This window comes from Enoplosus armatus, chromosome 11, assembly GCF_043641665.1.
Source record: "Enoplosus armatus isolate fEnoArm2 chromosome 11, fEnoArm2.hap1, whole genome shotgun sequence".
Lineage (NCBI taxonomy): Eukaryota > Metazoa > Chordata > Actinopteri > Centrarchiformes > Enoplosidae > Enoplosus > Enoplosus armatus.
In genome coordinates, this window is record NC_092190.1 from 13,697,492 (window position 1) to 13,716,833 (window position 19,342).

The 19,342-nt window shown below is 40.9% G+C and overlaps 1 protein-coding gene across 1 annotated transcript in view; it reads left to right on the top strand.

The window, feature by feature from the left end:
• LOC139291966 (voltage-gated inwardly rectifying potassium channel KCNH7-like) overlaps positions 1–17,329 on the top strand; it is a 33,797-nt gene extending 16,468 nt beyond the window's left edge. Inside the window, exons 5-16 of the mRNA XM_070914059.1 lie at positions 113–324; positions 1,778–2,203; positions 4,980–5,379; positions 5,639–5,838; positions 6,000–6,002; positions 7,150–7,402; positions 10,460–10,665; positions 10,869–10,956; positions 11,106–11,267; positions 12,652–12,808; positions 16,195–16,375; positions 17,009–17,329. Of these exons, the coding sequence (XP_070770160.1) occupies positions 113–324; positions 1,778–2,203; positions 4,980–5,379; positions 5,639–5,838; positions 6,000–6,002; positions 7,150–7,402; positions 10,460–10,665; positions 10,869–10,956; positions 11,106–11,267; positions 12,652–12,808; positions 16,195–16,375; positions 17,009–17,329 (2,609 nt within the window). The remainder of the gene's footprint in view (positions 1–112; positions 325–1,777; positions 2,204–4,979; positions 5,380–5,638; positions 5,839–5,999; positions 6,003–7,149; positions 7,403–10,459; positions 10,666–10,868; positions 10,957–11,105; positions 11,268–12,651; positions 12,809–16,194; positions 16,376–17,008) is intronic.
• Positions 17,330–19,342: the final 2,013 nt, after the last annotated feature.

Genomic DNA, 19,342 nt, shown 5'->3' on the forward strand with positions numbered 1-19,342 from the left:
AATGTGAAATATTGTGTAAGATTAATGACCAATCTTAGAGAATATAGTGAAGTTACCAAGATAAGATAAGTTTACCAAGAGTACTAATGTGCCATTCGTTCTAAACCACCAGGCCCTTTTAATCACGTGAAGTCCAGCCTGCTTGGCTCTACCTCTGATTCTAACATCAACAAATATAGCACCATCCACAAGATCCCACTGATTGCACTCAACTTCTCTGAGGGGACTGATAAGAAGACTCATTCTCCGCCAACATCCGAGACAACCATCATCGCACCAAAGGTCAAAGACAGGACTCACAATGTCACAGAAAAAGTCACACAGGTGAGTGAGGAAGTTCCCCTTTGTTTGATATTGCAGTATCTTCTGAACCATATGAACCATATTTGTGCCAGTAGCACATTATCCTGTGACATCTGCAGTGGGTAATTTTGAAATACGCATAGGTGGCACGGAGACAAAATTCTCAGCCCATGTTGCACCTTTCCAGTGAAATTTCTTGCTGGCAGGTGATCCCGTGGTTCACGGACGTAAAACGTGACTGTATACTGCTTACCCAGGTTGATCTTTTTACTCGCAAGCCCAATATAACACTTCTGGATTCAGTTTCTTGCTCAAGGACAATGCAGCAGGAACAACACTGCCTGTCATATGGCTGAAAACAAAAGCTATCTGGTGGCAGAATTCCCTGTTGACAACACTAGCAGCACAGCTGATGCCTGCTTGCCACAGGCAGCTAAGAGTGCAGGCATTTGTCGCAGTTTTGATTAATGAATACCTATGTTTCATCTGATTACATTAAATAGAAAGCCAAAATACTTAACCCTATATTTTTTACATACATTACATACATACTGCTACTTCTTTCAGGAAATGTAATGCACAATAGAGGCCCTGAAACCTTATATTTAACAGAGCTTTCTCTTTCATAAATGAAGACGAACCATCATGATTAAATGCTCTCCCTTCCTGCTGACTTTAGTTTGGAGTTTGGAGACACCGCTGAGACGTGAACACTGCATCTACTTCCTGCCTGCTAGCATGGGGATATCTATAATTCATGTTTTGAAGATAGGGGAATGTGCTGAAATGAATAGGAAGACCTGCCGCCCTCATCCTCACTCCTGTACTATTTTCTGCCATAAGTGAGCACCCTCTCTCTTTGTCTGCCACTGTTTATTAAGCCCAAAACAGGGGACAGCTTGGCCTTCCTGAGCACACTGAATAATTTACCATCCAGTCCAGAGTTCGTTCATGTGGGGAAATAAAAACAAATGTTTGCTTACCAAAATATGTTTAAAAATATCTATCAGCACAAATTTATACAGCCTTTCTCCACTTCATCATCAGTTTTCACCAAGAGTACAGAATGTGTTTCCTTCAAATGTGGAACAAGTCAATAGCAGTCATATTATTCATGGGACATAAGCAATCTACTTGTCATACTAGAGTGGCTGCCTTTACCTAATACTGTTTGACTGCTGTGTGTCACAGCTGCCGTCAAATCAGTCCTTGAAATCTGTGAGCAGGCTCAATTACCTTCTGCAGTAATTATCATAGGAATTAAGTGAGGGATGATCAACAAACAGCTAGTCTTTTTGTACACTATCACCATCAATTTAGACAGGTGACAGAAAATTAAGTTTTAATATTTTCAGTGATTGAACTAAGAGGTTGACCGGCCTTAAAATTAAGTGAAATTTCCTGACAAATGATGAAAGTGGAGAGGCATAATCAGGTGGTTTTCTGTTCTGACCCTCCCTTACTCCTCCTCCAGGTCCTGTCACTCGGAGCTGACGTGCTACCAGAGTACAAACTCCAGACAGCCCGCATTGACAAGTTCACCATCCTCCACTACAGCCCCTTCAAAGCCGTGTGGGACTGGCTGATCCTGCTGCTTGTCATCTACACGGCGATCCTCACTCCCTACTCTGCTGCTTTTCTTCTCAATGACCAAGGGGAGCAGAAGAGGCGTGAATGTGGATACTCCTGCAACCCTCTTAATGTAGTGGATTTAATTGTGGACATCATGTTCATCATTGACATCCTCATAAACTTCAGGACCACTTACGTAAACCAGAACGAGGAGGTGGTCAGCGATCCAGCTAAGATAGCAATCCATTACTTTAAAGGCTGGTTCCTTATAGACATGGTGGCAGCGATCCCCTTTGACCTTCTTATCTTTGGCTCAGGATCAGATGAGGTATGTTATCTCTAATGCATATATTTTTTACCAGTTTTTTTTTTTTCTCCCAGGGAGCTTTACTACACATCAACTCGGCCATGCTTGCACTGTTATCCATTTACTAAGTCCAGACTTGTGCCCCTGGGCCACTACTTAAAGCCTGAATCTTTCTGTCTCGGCTCTGAAAGGATTACTTTAAATTGCATGTTTTTTTTTTCTTTTTTTGTTTTTTTTTTTCTTTTTTTGAATGGTCCTCATTCTAGAATCCATTTACACGGATTAATGGCTTACCAAATGGCAATCAATGATGCATTTATGTGAGGAGCAGGCCAACAGGGCTGTGTGCACAGCTTACATGCAGATGTGAGATGGCCATTGGTAGGCTGGCTGCCAGGCCTGCTGGCTTGTTTGTTGGTAGGATATGTCCCCTCAGGCTCTGGATCCACTTCAGTGCTTTATCGTGCTTTGTAGGCACTCCATTACACCAGAAAAGCTCCTGATTATAAACCATAATCATCTTTTCCACCACTGCTGCTGCTGTGCTGCTACTGCTGAGTCACTTCAGTGAATGACAACAAATCATAAAGAAAATGGACGTTTGTTTCTTTCACAAGACAGTTGAGCTAACATCACAAAACAGTCATTGCAAATTTGCACAATAAGTTGCAAGTAAACATATTATCTTTTGCCTCAGGGAAATCGATGCAAACCATTACTATTCTGACACTATTAACTTGATTTTCATTTAAAGAATGAACTGAAGAGCTTTGTCATTCACATACCGTGTTAACATGTTGATAGATAGCTTGCATTTGTAGCTTTCCAGCTTTGTGTTTACAATTTTCAGACTGAACACGCAAAGTCCCGCTCAGCTGCTTTCTCATTCAGAAAATAAAAGCAGCTGAGACAGAGGCAGATGGTTTTCACAAGGCTCATTCAATTTAGCAGCTTAATAAGACGGTTTTAACCTAAAAGCGCTTAAGTGAACCTTTTGATTAGAGCGGGGAATATATTTGAAATAGATTTCAATCAATGTCTTGTTGCTTTCAAAACAACTTAGTCATGCCACAAAATTGAACATACTGTGAGAGGCATTATGCAAAAATTGGCACCACATAGATTTTTGTCAATAGTAATCATTATTATAGAAAAACAAAAGATTTACTTCAAGCTGTTTCACTGTGAATACGGTGGAAAAGAAGTTGAGTGCTTTGTCCTAATTTGAACCCCCTAAATGTTGTTCCCATTAGAGAGGAACAGAGAAGGGGGGGGGGGGGGGGGGGGGGGGCGTGTAGTGGTGAGCAGCTGTATTACGCTTGTGCAGGTACATTTAACACTTAATTGAACTTTCATTAGATTGTACAGAGCAGTGTGCTTGTAGGTTTAACCAATATTAGATTTTAAAGGCCAAATTTTAGGTTTTGTTTAAAATATTTCATGTTTAGGGTTTCTAAATAGTTATTTTCTGGTGTTGTTAGTAAAACGGGCCAATATTATGGTCAGCTGAGAAGCACACTACATACAAATTTTCCATTAAGCTCTGCAATTATGTATCTACATATACCACAAATTAAATTCTAATTATGGGCTAAAATACTGACAGACAAAAAGCATCTTAGAGTTTCCAATCCTACACAGAAAGGCCCCACCCAGACAGTGGACTCAAACCCACCTTTTGTTGTAAAGTGACAGTGCTAACCACCAAAGAAAACAGAATAAAATGCCAGTAGACGTACAGCAAGTTAAAATTAAAGATAGTTTTTGGGAGACCCGACTGTTATGTTTGAATTGTTTAAAATGGTGTTAAAAAACGCTTAGCTTAGATATTGAGCAATTTTGGCATCAGATAAAGTTCACAGCAACATTAGCAAAGAATTCTGGTCAATTCTTACATTTTACATAATGTAGTATTGTTCAAACCTATTCAGGCAGCCAGCTCATAAAAGTTGTGTGCCGGTGTCACAGCAATAGGAAGTCGATTAGCGAGTCAGTTTGCTTAAAATAGGGTTGCAAAAACCAGTGTAAGTCTAGTAGTAGTTTTGAAAGAACATTTGAAGACAGGTTGACCATTCTGTGAGGTTTTGAAGACCTAAACAATTGCCCCACTTGACTTTGTTTACTGTAAGCCCGGTTAGAACATTTAACTTCATTCAGTAAAGAAACAGAATTGGGAAAATGTCAGGTAGGTTTTGTTTTTCATTTGTTTAAAGAAAATCAAGATTAAATGTAATACTAACTGAATGGTTAGGAAGGAGAGTCTCCCTCGTGTGCAGACGTTAACTTCATTTTCAAAGGTCATTCAGTAATTGTCAGGTAGATAAATGGCCATGCTAATGGGAACGGTGGTTAGTGTTGCTAAAACCTTTCTTGATGGCGCAGGAGCACAAACAAACTCCCAGGGACCCGCCGAGTGAGTGTTACTGCCTATGCCGTGTTGAATAAATGAGGATTTATCTGTGGTATCTTCACTTCTGTGTTCATTTGCCTTTGAACAAAGAGCTGTGGGGAGTTGCCACAATCGTCTTTGCCTTTTTTTTTTCTTCATTACCTCAGTTTGTGAGGTGACTCTCATGATTTGTCACAATTTATGATTCGTTGTTAACAAAGAGAACATGTCAGAGCACATAGCTGTGATAGATATGCAACAAATAAGAGAGGATTGAGACTGGAGGATTGATACTGGACTGAGATACATGTTATTGTATATATAATACTGCAGTATTGTTAGTACACATTAGCATTCAAACTACTGCTGCTATTACTAATAAAATGCCGTACTGTACATTTTTTTTAGACTACCACCCTGATTGGCCTGTTGAAGACAGCTAGGCTCCTGCGATTGGTGCGCGTAGCCAGGAAGCTGGACCGCTACTCTGAGTATGGTGCTGCAGTCCTTATGCTGCTCATGTGCATCTTCGCCCTCATTGCCCACTGGCTGGCCTGTATCTGGTACGCCATTGGCAACGTGGAGAAGCCCTACCTGGAGCACAAGATTGGCTGGCTAGACAATCTGGGCGTGTCCATAGGAAAGAGATACAACTACAGCGATCCTAGCTCTGGTCCCTCGATCAAGGACAAGTACGTCACAGCACTTTACTTCACCTTCAGCAGTCTGACCAGTGTGGGCTTTGGAAATGTTTCCCCCAACACCAACTCAGAGAAGATCTTTTCCATCTGTGTCATGTTGATTGGCTGTGAGTATGTTTTATTTTCTTTTAGCATAACTTTATTCTGTCTTTTCTGTTTTGCTTTTATCTGGCACAGCACTTGAAATGGTTTAAGGCACAAACTTATTTTGGTCAGATCCTAGACAACAGATTGTCAGTGTTTATAGCAGTATTTGCTCACATTAATTCAACTTAACAGCATGTCTCGTGGATAAAGGCAAGAAAAACGCAAAGCAGCCTGTCGAATGTAAGTCACCTCATTTATTGATCATTGTCTGTATTTCAGCCCTCATGTATGCCAGTATTTTTGGGAACGTCTCTGCGATCATCCAGAGGTTGTACTCGGGTACAGCCCGCTATCATGCTCAGATGTTACGGGTCAAGGAGTTCATACGCTTTCACCAGATTCCCAACCCACTGAGGCAGAGGCTGGAGGAGTACTTCCAACACTCCTGGGCCTACACCAACGGCATTGACATGAACACGGTAAATAAAAAGGATCACCACACTGGATAGGATACCTTGCAAAATGAACTGATGCCATTGAGTGATAATAGAAAAACTGTGTATGCAAGATACTAAAAAGAGCTTTTTTTTCTCTTGTCTGCTTTTCATGTGGATTAACATCTCTACATTGGTAAGAGCAGGAGGTACATATTTTTATTCTATTTGTCATTTTCATGGCTAAATGCATCACTGTTTCAGAACTTTAAACTCTGTGAATTCAACTCATTGTTATAGCATTGTTTCATATCTTAAAGCAAAGAAATCATATCTTGTAGTGTTTATAGTTTCGATCATTTCAGTTCCATCTGAAATTTTATTTGCAATACTTTTATCGGTAACATTATTTTGCTGTCAACAAACTATATTCCTTACCAAAAATGTATTCATTTTCCACTTATTTATTACTTTTATATTCAAGTAAATAAAAGTAAAAGTTTGAGATTGTAACAGTGCAAGGTTTACATTAATTTGCAGGAATCTAATCTAATCATACAATATAATATATGATATACCCCATAAAGGATAAAGCAGAAAAGTTGTGATTATTGAATATGGTTACTGGTCAGAGAAGCCTGTTTTTCTACTTTAACAAGTACAATAATACTTTAAACTAGTACAAAAAATAATAGTGCATGCAGTCAGTCCTTTCCTTTAAGGTGGATGGATGCATGAAAAGTTTGGATTTAATCCTCGACTCCTACAGTTGAATGCACTTAGGTTATAAAAAGGGTAGCATTTTTGTTCCTTAAATTTATCTCACAATACACTTTCTCCTCATACACTTTCTCCTCACTCTGATATTATGTGTTACCAGTTTGAGACAAAGCCAAAACTGAGCATGCGTTGTGCTGTGTGTTTAGCTCAGGGGGCTGTTACATAAATCCAGGTGGCAGTTATTTTTACCTACTCCATTTGTTATGAAATTCCCTCAAATGCAGTTGTTACATCTTCATATAATTCATATGAATGCGTCTTAATTAAGAAACATCATAGTGTCCGCCATATTACATTTGAGCTTTTTCTTATGTTACACTAAAGATGTCATGTATATGTATCTGACTGTGTTTAATGGGTCTATGGCTCTGTAACGTGTTTGCTTTCATCTCATGTTCTCATCTCTGTGCTATTGTCAAGCTTAATTACAACTTCTTTTAGTAAAAGTACATTCATCTTAACACATTTGCTGCTCACAGCTTCCCCTGGGTCGAAGAACGATTCTAAAAGCGTCTCTTTGAGGATATCAAACGAATATTTTGTGTATTTTACTCACGGATTTTGTCTGCGTCACAGGTGTTAAAAGGTTTTCCTGAGTGCCTGCAGGCGGATATCTGCCTTCACCTCAACAGGAATCTTCTTACCAACTGCAAAGCGTTCCAAGGAGCCACCAAAGGCTGCCTGAGGGCCTTGGCCATGCACTTCAAAACCACTCATGCCCCTCCTGGAGACACTCTGGTCCACAGTGGCGATGTGCTCACTGCTCTCTACTTTCTGTCCCGCGGCTCTATAGAGATCCTGAAAGATGACATTGTGGTAGCCATCCTGGGTAAATATAATCCCTTGTTGATTATGTGAAGTATAATAAAAAACTTTATTTATTTAAACATTACTTTTCAAAACAAAGTTACAAAGTGTCTTACCTGGTTGAACCAGGATTAAAACATTTCAGGACTGAGGCAAACAAAATCCAGCAATTAAAATGATACAGAAATAAAATGGAATAAAAAAACCCACAATAAAGATAAATACTAATAGTACAGATAAGACAATAAAACAGCGTGTCGATTCAGCAAGTCTCACGTCCTAGGGACGGGAGTTCCAGAGCTGAAGGAAACCCTGGTCACCTTTAGTCTTGAGCCAGGACTCAGGAACAGCCAGCAGAGCCCTGCCTGAGGATCTGGGGCCGCGGCCCGGCTCATAGGGGAGCAGAAATTCAGCAACGTAGCTGGGAGCTGAGCCATGAAATGCTTTAAAGGTGATCTTAAAATCTTAAAATCAATTCTAAAACTAACTGGAAGCCAGTGAAGAGAGGCTAAAACAGAGCTGATATGAACTTGTCGACTAGTATTTGTCAAAAGTAGAGCAGCTGCGTTATGTACCAGCTGAAGGCGTGTTTAGTGATAGTTTTTTGGCTCAACCCTGAATACGATGAATTACAATTATCTAACCGAGATGAAATAAAAGCATTGATGACCTTCTCAAGATCAGGCCGAGAGAGAAAAGACCTGGTCTTTGAGATGCCCCTTAATTGAAAACAAAATGTGTAATTTATTTTTCAAATGAAAGGTCACTGGGACATCCAGCACTTAAAATTGCCTTCTAATAATGGGAAACCTGGGTGGTGGGTGCTAAATTATTGTAATAAAAGACCTATGAAAGCTGAAATTGTTATATTGAGCCAAGATAGTTTTTAGTTTGCCAGTGTCCATCATCAGTATCATGGATGTCACAGAGAGGTGTGAACAACTGTAAAAGTCACCTCCCTGTTGTGCAGAAGGTCTCTCAGTTGATTGTCTATTGAATGTCAGTATCAAATCCATTGAGGCAAAGACAAAACCTGTATGCCACTGCTTTTGGTCAATTCTGATCTTGGAAAAGGAAAGGGTGGTTCAAAGTCATATTATTCTGACCTCAGTGTTGGTTTTGTGTGTAAATCAATTATCAGTGCTATCAATAAGATTTTTGCTTTTTGTTTATAGTCAAAGAGGGAGCACTTACAAAAAGGTCACGCTGTGAATTCAATGTGCATGGTTATATTGGACGAATTGATTTAAAATGTCCATTTTCCCATTATCCCACAGCTTTTTGTGAAGAGTATTAATTATGTAGTTTGTTCTTATTGATTGAAATATTTAAATTATTGATGGTGCTAATCTCCCAGTCTGCGCAGGTTGCTTGATATTTTCAAATATGTGGAGATGCTGCTGTCATAAGCTGAGGAAAGGATGGGCAGCACAATTTCCCCATGGACGCACGTCATTTTAACCCAGTAATACTTACGAGGAAGCTCAGCATGACTTGTGTGCACATCGAAGAATTTCCTGTTATAATGTGAATAATTTTCCAGTCATTACAGCAGCTAAACCACATCATGTTCACACATTTTGACAAGAATGGCAAGTTGTGCCTGCCATCCCCCATTTCTGTCCTCTGGACAATAAGGCTGTTCATGTGGCAGGTTTGAGACTCTGACATTTCTATTAAGTGGCTCCATGAAAGGTTGTTTGGCAATTTCAAAGAACTCTGTGAAATAGCTGCCACTTTCTTGACAGCACAGGGAAATGAGTTAAAGCTGCAAAATTGAGATTATAAAAAAGGGCAGTAAAGGACTAAACTGACTAAAACAATTCTCTAAACTTGAAATATATTTTTCCTCAGTGATATAGTGATACTGAATACTCATTACTCTTGTTAGAATAATGAGTATTTATCTTTTTCTTCAGGGGTGAACCACAGCCAGGTGCTACAGGCCAGGCCTGGATTAAACTTGCCATTATTCAGGAGATGAATGCTCTCTAAAGCTGCACCTGACAGAATGGGGTTTAAGCTTAGCAAAAGCTGCTGCATCACACAAAACCCATTATTAACAACCACACAGGAAAAGTCACTGATCCCATAGATCAGCCCATATATATTTGATACAAACATAATGCTCCGTCAGCACCATTTTGCTCCAATTTGTTTGAGAACCCGTATGTTGTTTAGTGTGTTATCACCTACCAAATTGTCTCAGCCTCTAAAAAGGTAGTGATGAGACGATAGGGCCGAAGCATTGTCCTCTTGTAATGATACGAGTCCAACAAGGCTGCTATCATTGTCCCACAGGTGAGGAATTAGTCTCTTACACCGCCATCCAGCCTAATGACTATCTAAATCCTTGTGCTGAGAGCTGTATGTGGGGGAGACATACACCACTCTGTGTGAGGCTGTCCTCTGTGGTAGAAAGGTGTCCAGTGCGTGCTGTGAAAGGCACACTGGCTGCCAACATATAATATCTCTTTCTCCTGAACCGCTGCGTACAGTGTTGGCATTTAGTGAACCCCGGGACCAACAAAGGGATTTTTCATCATGGCCTTTAAACCAGACCTCTAGTCCTTTTGCAAAATGGACCCTTATTTCAGCAGAGGAAACTCTCTTATTCCCCAGTTTTAAAACTAAGCCCGTGTTCGATTAAATTATTACCTAGAGGTTTGCTGAAGAACTGGCCTCATTATGTGATAGCCATTATCATCACAAATATATCCTTTGAAGTGCCCAAGTGTGTCTATCACAATCAAGCCCTTCTTCCCCTCCACATCAAAGTTGCTTTGAGTTAGCAGTTATTCCTCAGTGTAAATAATGGATCAAAGATAGAAAGACAGCTGATGTGCAGGCCTTAGGAGAACACCGTCACTGAGAGGGATAGGCTGTTTGATTTTTATTATCCACAAAAACAAACACGTCTGGTGCCCTTTAGTGAGAGCCGGAGGAATAGTGAGACAAGTCCCTATAGAAAACACGACACAAATGAGTCTCTATGATGAGCAGGACTTCTTGTCTGAGATTTGTCCCTATACCAGTGAACCTTTTCGAGAAGATTTATTGTGTGTGTGTGTGTTACCAGGAAAAAATGACATCTTTGGAGAAATGATCCATCTGTTGGCCAAGCCTGGAAAGTCCAATGCTGATGTGCGAGCTCTGAGTTACTGTGACCTGAGCACCATTCAGAGAGAAGATCTGCTGGAGGTGCTTGACATGTACCCAGAGTTTGCTGACTGCTTCTTCAACAACCTGGAGCTTACCTTCAACCTCAGAGATGAGTCTGCAAAGGTAGACGATGATACGCTGGTGTTCAACCTACATGTTGAATTGATTCTGTTGAGCAAAGTATTCACATTGTCATGACTATGGAAATTCACAATAATGCTTGAACTTATTTTAGATTTTATTTATTTTATTCTAGCAATACAAAAGTATTGCTATTGACAGCTAGTTGTATGGATGAATAGATTCTAATGCTCACATCGTTGCAGCCCTCAAGTTCCCAAGGCTGTGAATCAGATGGCGAGGGCACTAAGAGCATTAAAAGAAGGATCTCCTTCACACCAGATCTACCTGAAGGTAAGTAGAAACTAATCTGCACAGGTCCAGTACAGCCTCTTTCAGCTTGCTTTGTGGTGGAAATGTGTTGTTTGTTATTGTTCACTGAGTGGGAGCTCCCTGAGAACATGTATTCTATATGGAATACAGCTGTTGATGCCTTTCTACAGGGGAAAACAAGGAAGTGGTGAAAGACTTGGGGAGAGAGAGAGAGTCTAATTCGTGCCTAAAGAGGTGTTCAGAAGTTCTGGGTCCCTCTCAACCCAATGCTGCAGTCCTGGACTCAAATCTTCAAGTCAGAGACAGCTCCGAGAGAAGGCCATCTTTTGAAGGTAAGATATTTAGTTTTACTGATGAATTATAACTAGTATGTGAACATAATCTTTACTGTTTTGACAAGAAGTCTTAAAAGTCTTGCCAGGGTTAGGGTGTTGGGAAGCCAGTGCGGGATCATGCCTTTGTTGCTGCACAAGCAACTCCCGTTGGATGGGTGGAGCAAATGTGTGAAGGGGGTTGACTTCTTCCAGGCCTCCAAGGCTGGTTTGAGTAATAGATCCATGAGTTTAAAGGTTTATCTTATGCAAAAACACAGCACAGCGGTTTGAGACATGATTTCACCTCTCCAGACAGTCATCACAGTGATAGTTATTTTGTATATCCTCCATTTCAACAATGCAAGGTTAATGATAGAAATGTAATCAACCAGGAATGTGCGCTTGCATATATTTAATTAGCCAACGCAGTGGTCTCATTGAAATAAATGACTGTGCTAATGTTGGTTTGAACATAGCATTAGGAATAACAAGGACCACAGAAAATAGGGAAAAATGCAATGGTTGAGTTGAATCACAACAATAGCTTGATATGATCATCATCCAATTATTATTATTAGGGCAACAGCCAATCCGCTGTCCTATTTTTATACAACGCATACATGTAAGGGAGATGTGATTCAATTCTCAGAAACACTGTCATTTCATGTCTTTGTTGTGGGAGTTTCAGGTGTCCCCTATTTACACCTGTATAGGGGGGGTACATACATTTGCCATGCGCGTCTCTGACTAAATCAGTATGCTTGATATCAATCTGCAATGCTGCAATGAAACAGAAAGTGGAAATTCTAAATGTATAGTCTCCTTTCTTTTCTCTGAGGAGTCTGGCTCAGAGATCTTAAATGACTGAACCTGATATAGAAATGGCAGGATTTTGTATGGGCATAGCACATCCCACTGGCAAGACTGACAAGCCAAGTAGTACAAAACAGACAGTTGGAGATATGTAGGAAAAAAAGGAGCTATTGTGTAATCTCTACTGCTGGAAGGATAGAGAAAATAAGGCAGCATGAGGGCAAATTTAAGTGCCATCCATGGTAAAGGCACACTCAACATCCGACGAGGATCCTCATATCTGTGCTCTCATCGTGGTAGTGTTATTTAAAATAACAAAAGAGGCTCCACACATATCACTGGACAGCAAGCTGAATACTAACAGGTGCCCAGCAGAGATAACAACATGGTTAGTTGGCTACTGGAAAACATTGCATTAACAATTCTCCCTGTACAAGGGCGTGATAAATTACAACAAGGAACCTACACGCAGCTCTCCTGTAGAGATTAATTACATTCTATTTTAGTGGGGGTTTTTTTGTTCAGTGATGACGTTGTTCTGACCCACATGTGAGGATGTTAAAGCATGCATGTTGGTTTGGCTCCCCAGATCTGTGCTGTGATAAATGGGCCTGTAAGAAGCCTACGGACTTCCTGGATGAGTCAGCACAGTTCCAGGACCTGAGAGAGGATGATAATTCTGCCAGCGAAATCACGTATGGAGAGGTGGAACAGCGCTTAGGTCAGCTTCAAGAGCACTTAAACAGGTATGGATTTTTACGGTCAGCATACACATGGTTGATCCTCATTTAGTCATAAACTATGAATTACCCCATACTGCGACTTTTACTAGCTTATAAACCAGTGTATGATGAAAGTGATACTGTTCTAAGTCTCAATGTTTGTTTGTTTTGTGTCTAACATTGTAAAAAGATAACGATATAGAGCACACTGCTTACATATAAATACATCAGTAATAATAATTCAATAATATAATAATAATTTAACACAGGGGCCATGTTTCTGCAAGTACTTTTTTACACTTTATATTTTGCTGATAATACTGCATAAACATAATTTTAAGTGTAGGACTTAACAGTAATTTTACATTCTTGTATTTCTACTTTCAGTAAATGATCTAAATGCTTCTCCCACTACTGTTATTCTGAGTCAGCTGAAACAGTCCCAAATTTGACTCTGTCAGTTGCAGTTTATTCTTAAACTCCACCTGTTAAAAACCAAACACGGTGACTGGCACAAGGACAGAAGTTTTATCCTCAAAGTCATTATTTCAGTGAAGTGGGTGGTGCATTTGTTGTCTTAACCTGTTGCGTATACACCCATAGACACACCTGTATTGTGTATTTATGTCTTGTAAACTCCATCCACTACAACAGAAAGTCAGGAGGCACAGTTGACTCATAAAACCTGGAGTCATGCGCCTCTATTAGAGCCTGCTGTGCTTTGACACAGTTCAGTTTGCTCTTGGTTTTAATAATGGACTGTATTATGCTGTCTGCTGTCTGACTCTCTGCGTGTTGTTTGTTGTTCTAACCCACAGAAGTTTATTTCAAGTTCATGGGGAGTTCCCAGAGTTACCAAAGATACCAGATATGTGAGGCAGAATTTTGGGAAAATGTGTATAAAATGATGCACAAGACAACTGGAATATTTCAGTCACACTGAACGGTGTTGCCATGAAAAATTAATAAATAATAATATTTCACTCAATGTATTAACGCCCTAAAGCTTCACAGAAGAGTTGGAACAAATGACACATAAACAATCAATATATGAAGGTAATATTGTCAGGCAGAGTGGAATAAGATTATATTTTAACTTGCCAGTTCCAGCGTGTAGGCTGCTAGCTCGGAGTTTCGGAAGTTTCACGTAGCGGGATATTGAAAACAGAGGCAGATAGAGGAAGGGGAGGAGAATGGCGACTAAAATAATCGCCAGTGAATTTGACCATTGACCTTTTCCTCATCATCATCACTTCATCGTTGTATCCCATTAAAATTGTATGTTATGGGGTTAAAATAAATATAAATACAGGGTGTCCCCATTGCTCAGTCGCTTTCTTCACTGGGTGTGCCAAAGTCGCAAATTTTCACATTTGACTCAAAGTGGCTTAAAGAGGAGAAGTCTTATTTTCAGTTATGTCTTCTAAAGGTGGCTTAATACTGTAAGTAGCTGAGTGCCAATATTAGAATTTCTTTCGATAGAATAATAAACTAGAGTCCATCTTGCCATGGGATCACACCAGCCACAACAACCACACCCACATACTAACAGTAATTTGTGCAAACATCCGTTAAGAACAACTATTAACAGTGATCCGCGACTTAAAACGAATGTGAGCCAGGGGCGTAAAGTGGAGGGCAAATGGCCTCTTCCCTACCCTCCTAATTCCAGTGTCCTTGCTCAGACCACACCCATCTTCGAACTTGGCCTTCATTTTGGTCTCAACTACACCCCTGTAAAGTTTTGACTGCATCTTGCACAGTTGTGACTAGGGTTGGACGATATGACGGTATATATCGTGTGTTAGAAATGTGTCCATCGGTAGAGATTTGGCAATCCGTTTCCACCGCAGAAGCTTTCTCTGCTATATTCTCGCGTGATCTCGTAAATTCAGCTGCCACACAAGGTAATGTGATTTGCCTTTTGATCAGCCTGTGCAGAAATTAGTAAAAGCACCTTTTTAGGACACTGAATTTTTATAGTTTTTGGTCGTATTCTGAGGAAGCAACATAATTAAATTTGTGATTATTCTTATTAATTATCCTACCATTAAATTTTCAGTTGGTGACTTAATGATTATGGAGTGCTTTATTTTTTTAAGTTGTCACCTCCCACACTGCTAAAAGTAAAGCTACACTTCCACTGTGATCACTGGCAATGTGTCATTCAATTGCCAATGTACTGCACATGAGTAGGTGGAGGAAGGCAGCTAGCTGGCAGAAGCTGTTGTCGGACTCAGAGTGGGCGGCTGGATCGACTGGAAGCAGGATGAACCACTGAAGAACCGGAACGAATCAAACTTGAGAATGGATTGGTATAAAATGTTTGTTTGAGTTGGACTCAGAATCTAAAAGTGATGACTGACAATGAAGTATGTCTGAAACATGTTGAGCCACTCTCTAGCTAAACTCGCTGTGATTTAAGCAATAAATATGCGAGCACACTACCTGTCCAGAATTATTTCATTTTAGTCTCATTATTTTCTGTAGTGGAGAGTCACATTGCCCTTAGTTTTAACAACACACCTGCAGCCAGCAGGCCACCTGAAACAGACACACAAATGAACAGCAGGTGGTATTTTTAGCTGGAGTTATCACAGAGAATGAGAGACAGCATCGAGTTGCCTGAAATACCGGGCTGGCTCATTTTATTTAGCACAAATAAGACATTTTATCCACTGCACTCTACCTGACCTTGTTTTTTTCCTAATGCTAGCTGGCTGCAGGATGAGCAGCGCTTCTTTTGCATGTTGTGTTTGTGTGGCTTTGATTAGTCTGAAACGGATATGACGGGGATAAATATGTTGGTGTAGCATTCTCTTCAACAAACCCATATAAATAGCCAAGACAATTTGCTGCACCTGTAATGAATGTCTACTGTGTGACTGCTTTTACTTTATCCCTCATCAGTCATAACCCAGTAAACAAATGCTGCCTCACAATAGAGCAGCACAGTAAACCAGGAACACATTTGACAATGTCTATGTATATTAGAAGGAATACAGGTCATTAAAAGGTTATTCAGCTTTGCACGATTTTGCCTGATGCCCTAAATATAGAGCTTTGATGAAATCTACTCATAATTAGATTGACCAAATGAGCGTGATACAGTCATTTCCACAGTAAACGCTGAATTCACACCTCCCACACAAAGCTCATTATCACTCCTAGCAGGAGCAGCGTCTTTCATCTACTACTCTGGCAGAATGTGTTTCCACGCCTTTAGCATCTCTTCATTTGTCCACGAGGAGCACAAGCTCCATCTAGTGCTCAGTGAAGTACTGCTGAGTATGTTTTCAGCCACTACGTGATCAGACGTGTCAGAATTATGCATTCCTCGCTTCTTGCCTGCGATTATCTGATTGTCTGGCTTTCTTACTCTGTTCTTTTTTCTTTCTGTTCTCTTTGAGGCTGGAGTCTCAGCTGATGTCAGATATTCACACCATCCTGCAGCTGCTGCAAAGACAGCCGACGCTGGGACCTCCCGCCTACAGCACTGTGACGGCCAGTCCAGACTATCACAGACCTGCCGTGAAGGTTCAGCCGGTCGCTCTGACTGCGAGCCATTTCTTCAGCCATACAGGAACTCAAGTAAGGAGGATTTAGGAGGTTTTTTAAGCTTTGCATTATTTATGGCAGCGCAGTGAAGTCGAGCATCAGCTGGCTTTTACAACCACCAATCACATTCTCACCAAGTCATCACTGATGCTCAAGGAGACAATGAGGCAGTCTCTGTAATCCGACAAGCTCCCACTCTTTCATAATGCTTTGCTCCCACCTGCTTCACACTGTTACTGCTGAATGTTTTGATTTATTGGTTTTGTCTGCCACAGTGTTTGTCAGAAAGTCGACAATCACAGGAAAGAATCTGAGCCACAGTCACCATCTGAATTGTCTGGATGACATAAAATTCACCCATATGGGAGTCAATACAGGCTAAAACAAGTAGTAAGGTTTTTAGTATGTTGAGGTGTTGTGGCTTATCTTCATTTTCTTGTACTATTAAACTTAATATTACATACATTAGTTTGTTTTTTGTGTGTTTTTTAAATATTACAATATTTGCTTTTACTAAAAATACGTTACCAAGTCAAAAACAAAATATTGAATGAATACAAAATGTCGGATGAATAAACCTGATTCAGTTTTAAAGTAAATGCAGGTCCATTTACCGCAATGCGGACATCTAAGTTGTATATATTCTTCCACTCTTCTTCTTCTTAGGCCTCCAACCTCAAACTGGAGAGGGCCATTCAGGAATCCAAAGACTCTCTGTCGAGCTTGGCTAACGTGAATGCACCCATCGAGAACAGCCTTACAGCATTGCTTGTACAAAGACATACAGAGCCACAACAACATCAACAACAGCAGAAGCAGCCGCAGCAGCAACAGATCACAGGGCATCAACAGTCTGCATTGATCCTTCTTCCAACTGAAACCTCTTCCACCTCCTCCTCCTCTTCCTCCCCAGCCCCTTCTGACTCCAACCTCAACACTGCTGGACTCCACAGACCTGTCTCGGACCAAGAGTTTCCAAGGCCATAAACCCTCCAGCGGCACTGTTTTCTAATATCTGGGTTGTAATGCTGTAATTACTAAGTAGCAGCTTTTTTATCAGCATGCTGGCACAGACATCTGTATTGTTTATTTGCAATGGCTTGGTAGTAGAAGTAAGATGTTTGGGGTTTTTTTTCATTATGCATGTGGATAAAATGCTGTTCGCTGCAGTTAACAGTGTGTTAACAAACTGTTTCCTGCAGTTACCAGTGCAATAACAATGGTTAAATACAGTACAGTAGTTCTATCAACACAGAAGCTCTCTGATGGACTCTCACTCATCTTCACAGCTTAACACACTCAAAATGTACCCAACCACACAGAAGGTGGCCCTAAGTCTACAGCTTCTTAACTAAATTCTGCTAAATCAACAGGGATGCTAAATGGCTTTATCTGGTTGTGATAGAACTAGCACTTCAACTAACACCTAACTTTCTGTTTCACCCAGGCTTTGTACTCTAATGGGCTCTGTATTGGTCACACTGGGCTCGGCTGAGTGGGCCACAAGGCTAGCTATAATGAACACCACATCTGTCCTACTGTTTGCAAATGGGGTCTTACAAGCACCAGTGCACCAATCCAACTACATTCACAACTTTATTCGTGGACCCAGGAAAAAGACCTGACAACCTTGACCATCAGAGAGATGTGTCCCTCTCTAAATCTTTACTTGCTAAGCTAAAGGAGCTGACTGTCCTTACCTACCTCACACTAGACGGGTCCTAAAGTCCAACACTCCAGGCATCAGTGCATCCCATCACATCATATGGGTTTCTTCCTGGTGCCAGCTGGAATTAGACTGGCCCTCAAGCACCCAGACCATAGCCACCACAGCTCACCAGTCTGTGCAGCAGATGGAGGATGGCCAAACAAACCAGGAAGTACATGCACAGTGTGACTCAGGCCAACTGCTCCTCAACATCCCCAGGCAAGATACCTGTGGGTGCTGAGCATGCTTGGCAAGGATCCAGGGAGAGACCAAAACCAGGGACTTATGGCAAAGTGGTGCAGCAGAAGGTGAGGGTGACAGCAGCACCACACAGCTTAAGATTGTAAATGCTGGCTGGAGGACGGCTGTCACCACCGCTGTCACCAAGGCAGTTTGGCAGCTGGTGGACAAAGACTTGTTGTTGAGGCAGTTTGCAAGTGCAACCTGAGACTTGGAAGCAAGAACGTGAGCCAAAGCTAGGGTCCTGCACTGCTTTGTGTACTCTTCGGCATCGTCATGCATGAGTACCTAAAGCATGAGGGGGAACTTTGTCACGACAGGAAAATGGTGACACAGCCATTCTTCCTCCAGTTGCTGAAATCTTTGCATAGCACCTGACTCTGAGGCACTGACCAGGCCATAGGTGGAAACACGTTAGATGAATTTCCCTTGCTGGGACTGAAGATCTTGCCCGCTACTGGCCACATGGACACCCTCAACAGTCGGTCGTTGCTGTTAGAGCCCATTAGAGTCTAAAGCCTGCGTGCGGTACATATACATACTCTACCACTTAGAGGGCCTGAGCCTGCATATGAACAGACAATACAAACTATTTTCTGCAGCTATTAGTGTAATACAGCATTATTACAAAGGTGTGAGAACAGTTTCCGTATCCTTAGTTGTATACCTGTCTTCTCTGAAGTGTGACTCAGGGGTTATGGACTAATGCACTGCAATATACAGTACAGTATCAAATATACTGTAGTCTTCTTCTTTAAACAATGTGCATTATTACTGCGGTCACTGACGTGCACCCTACTGTACAACTTTAAGCCAACAGAACACACCATACATGCTTGTCCGAGGCAGATATAGTAACGTGCAGATTTTTGCAGTATTCTGCTGTTATCCCAGAGCTAGGCCTCTGACAAACAGGTATGATGTAGGTATTTCTACAAGACAGTGCATGTGTTTTATATCTATATATTTACTGTTTTGCACTGCTTATGAGCCCAAAGTAGCACATTACAATATAAAATGATGTCATCATACTTGTCTCTTTTAGGATGCAC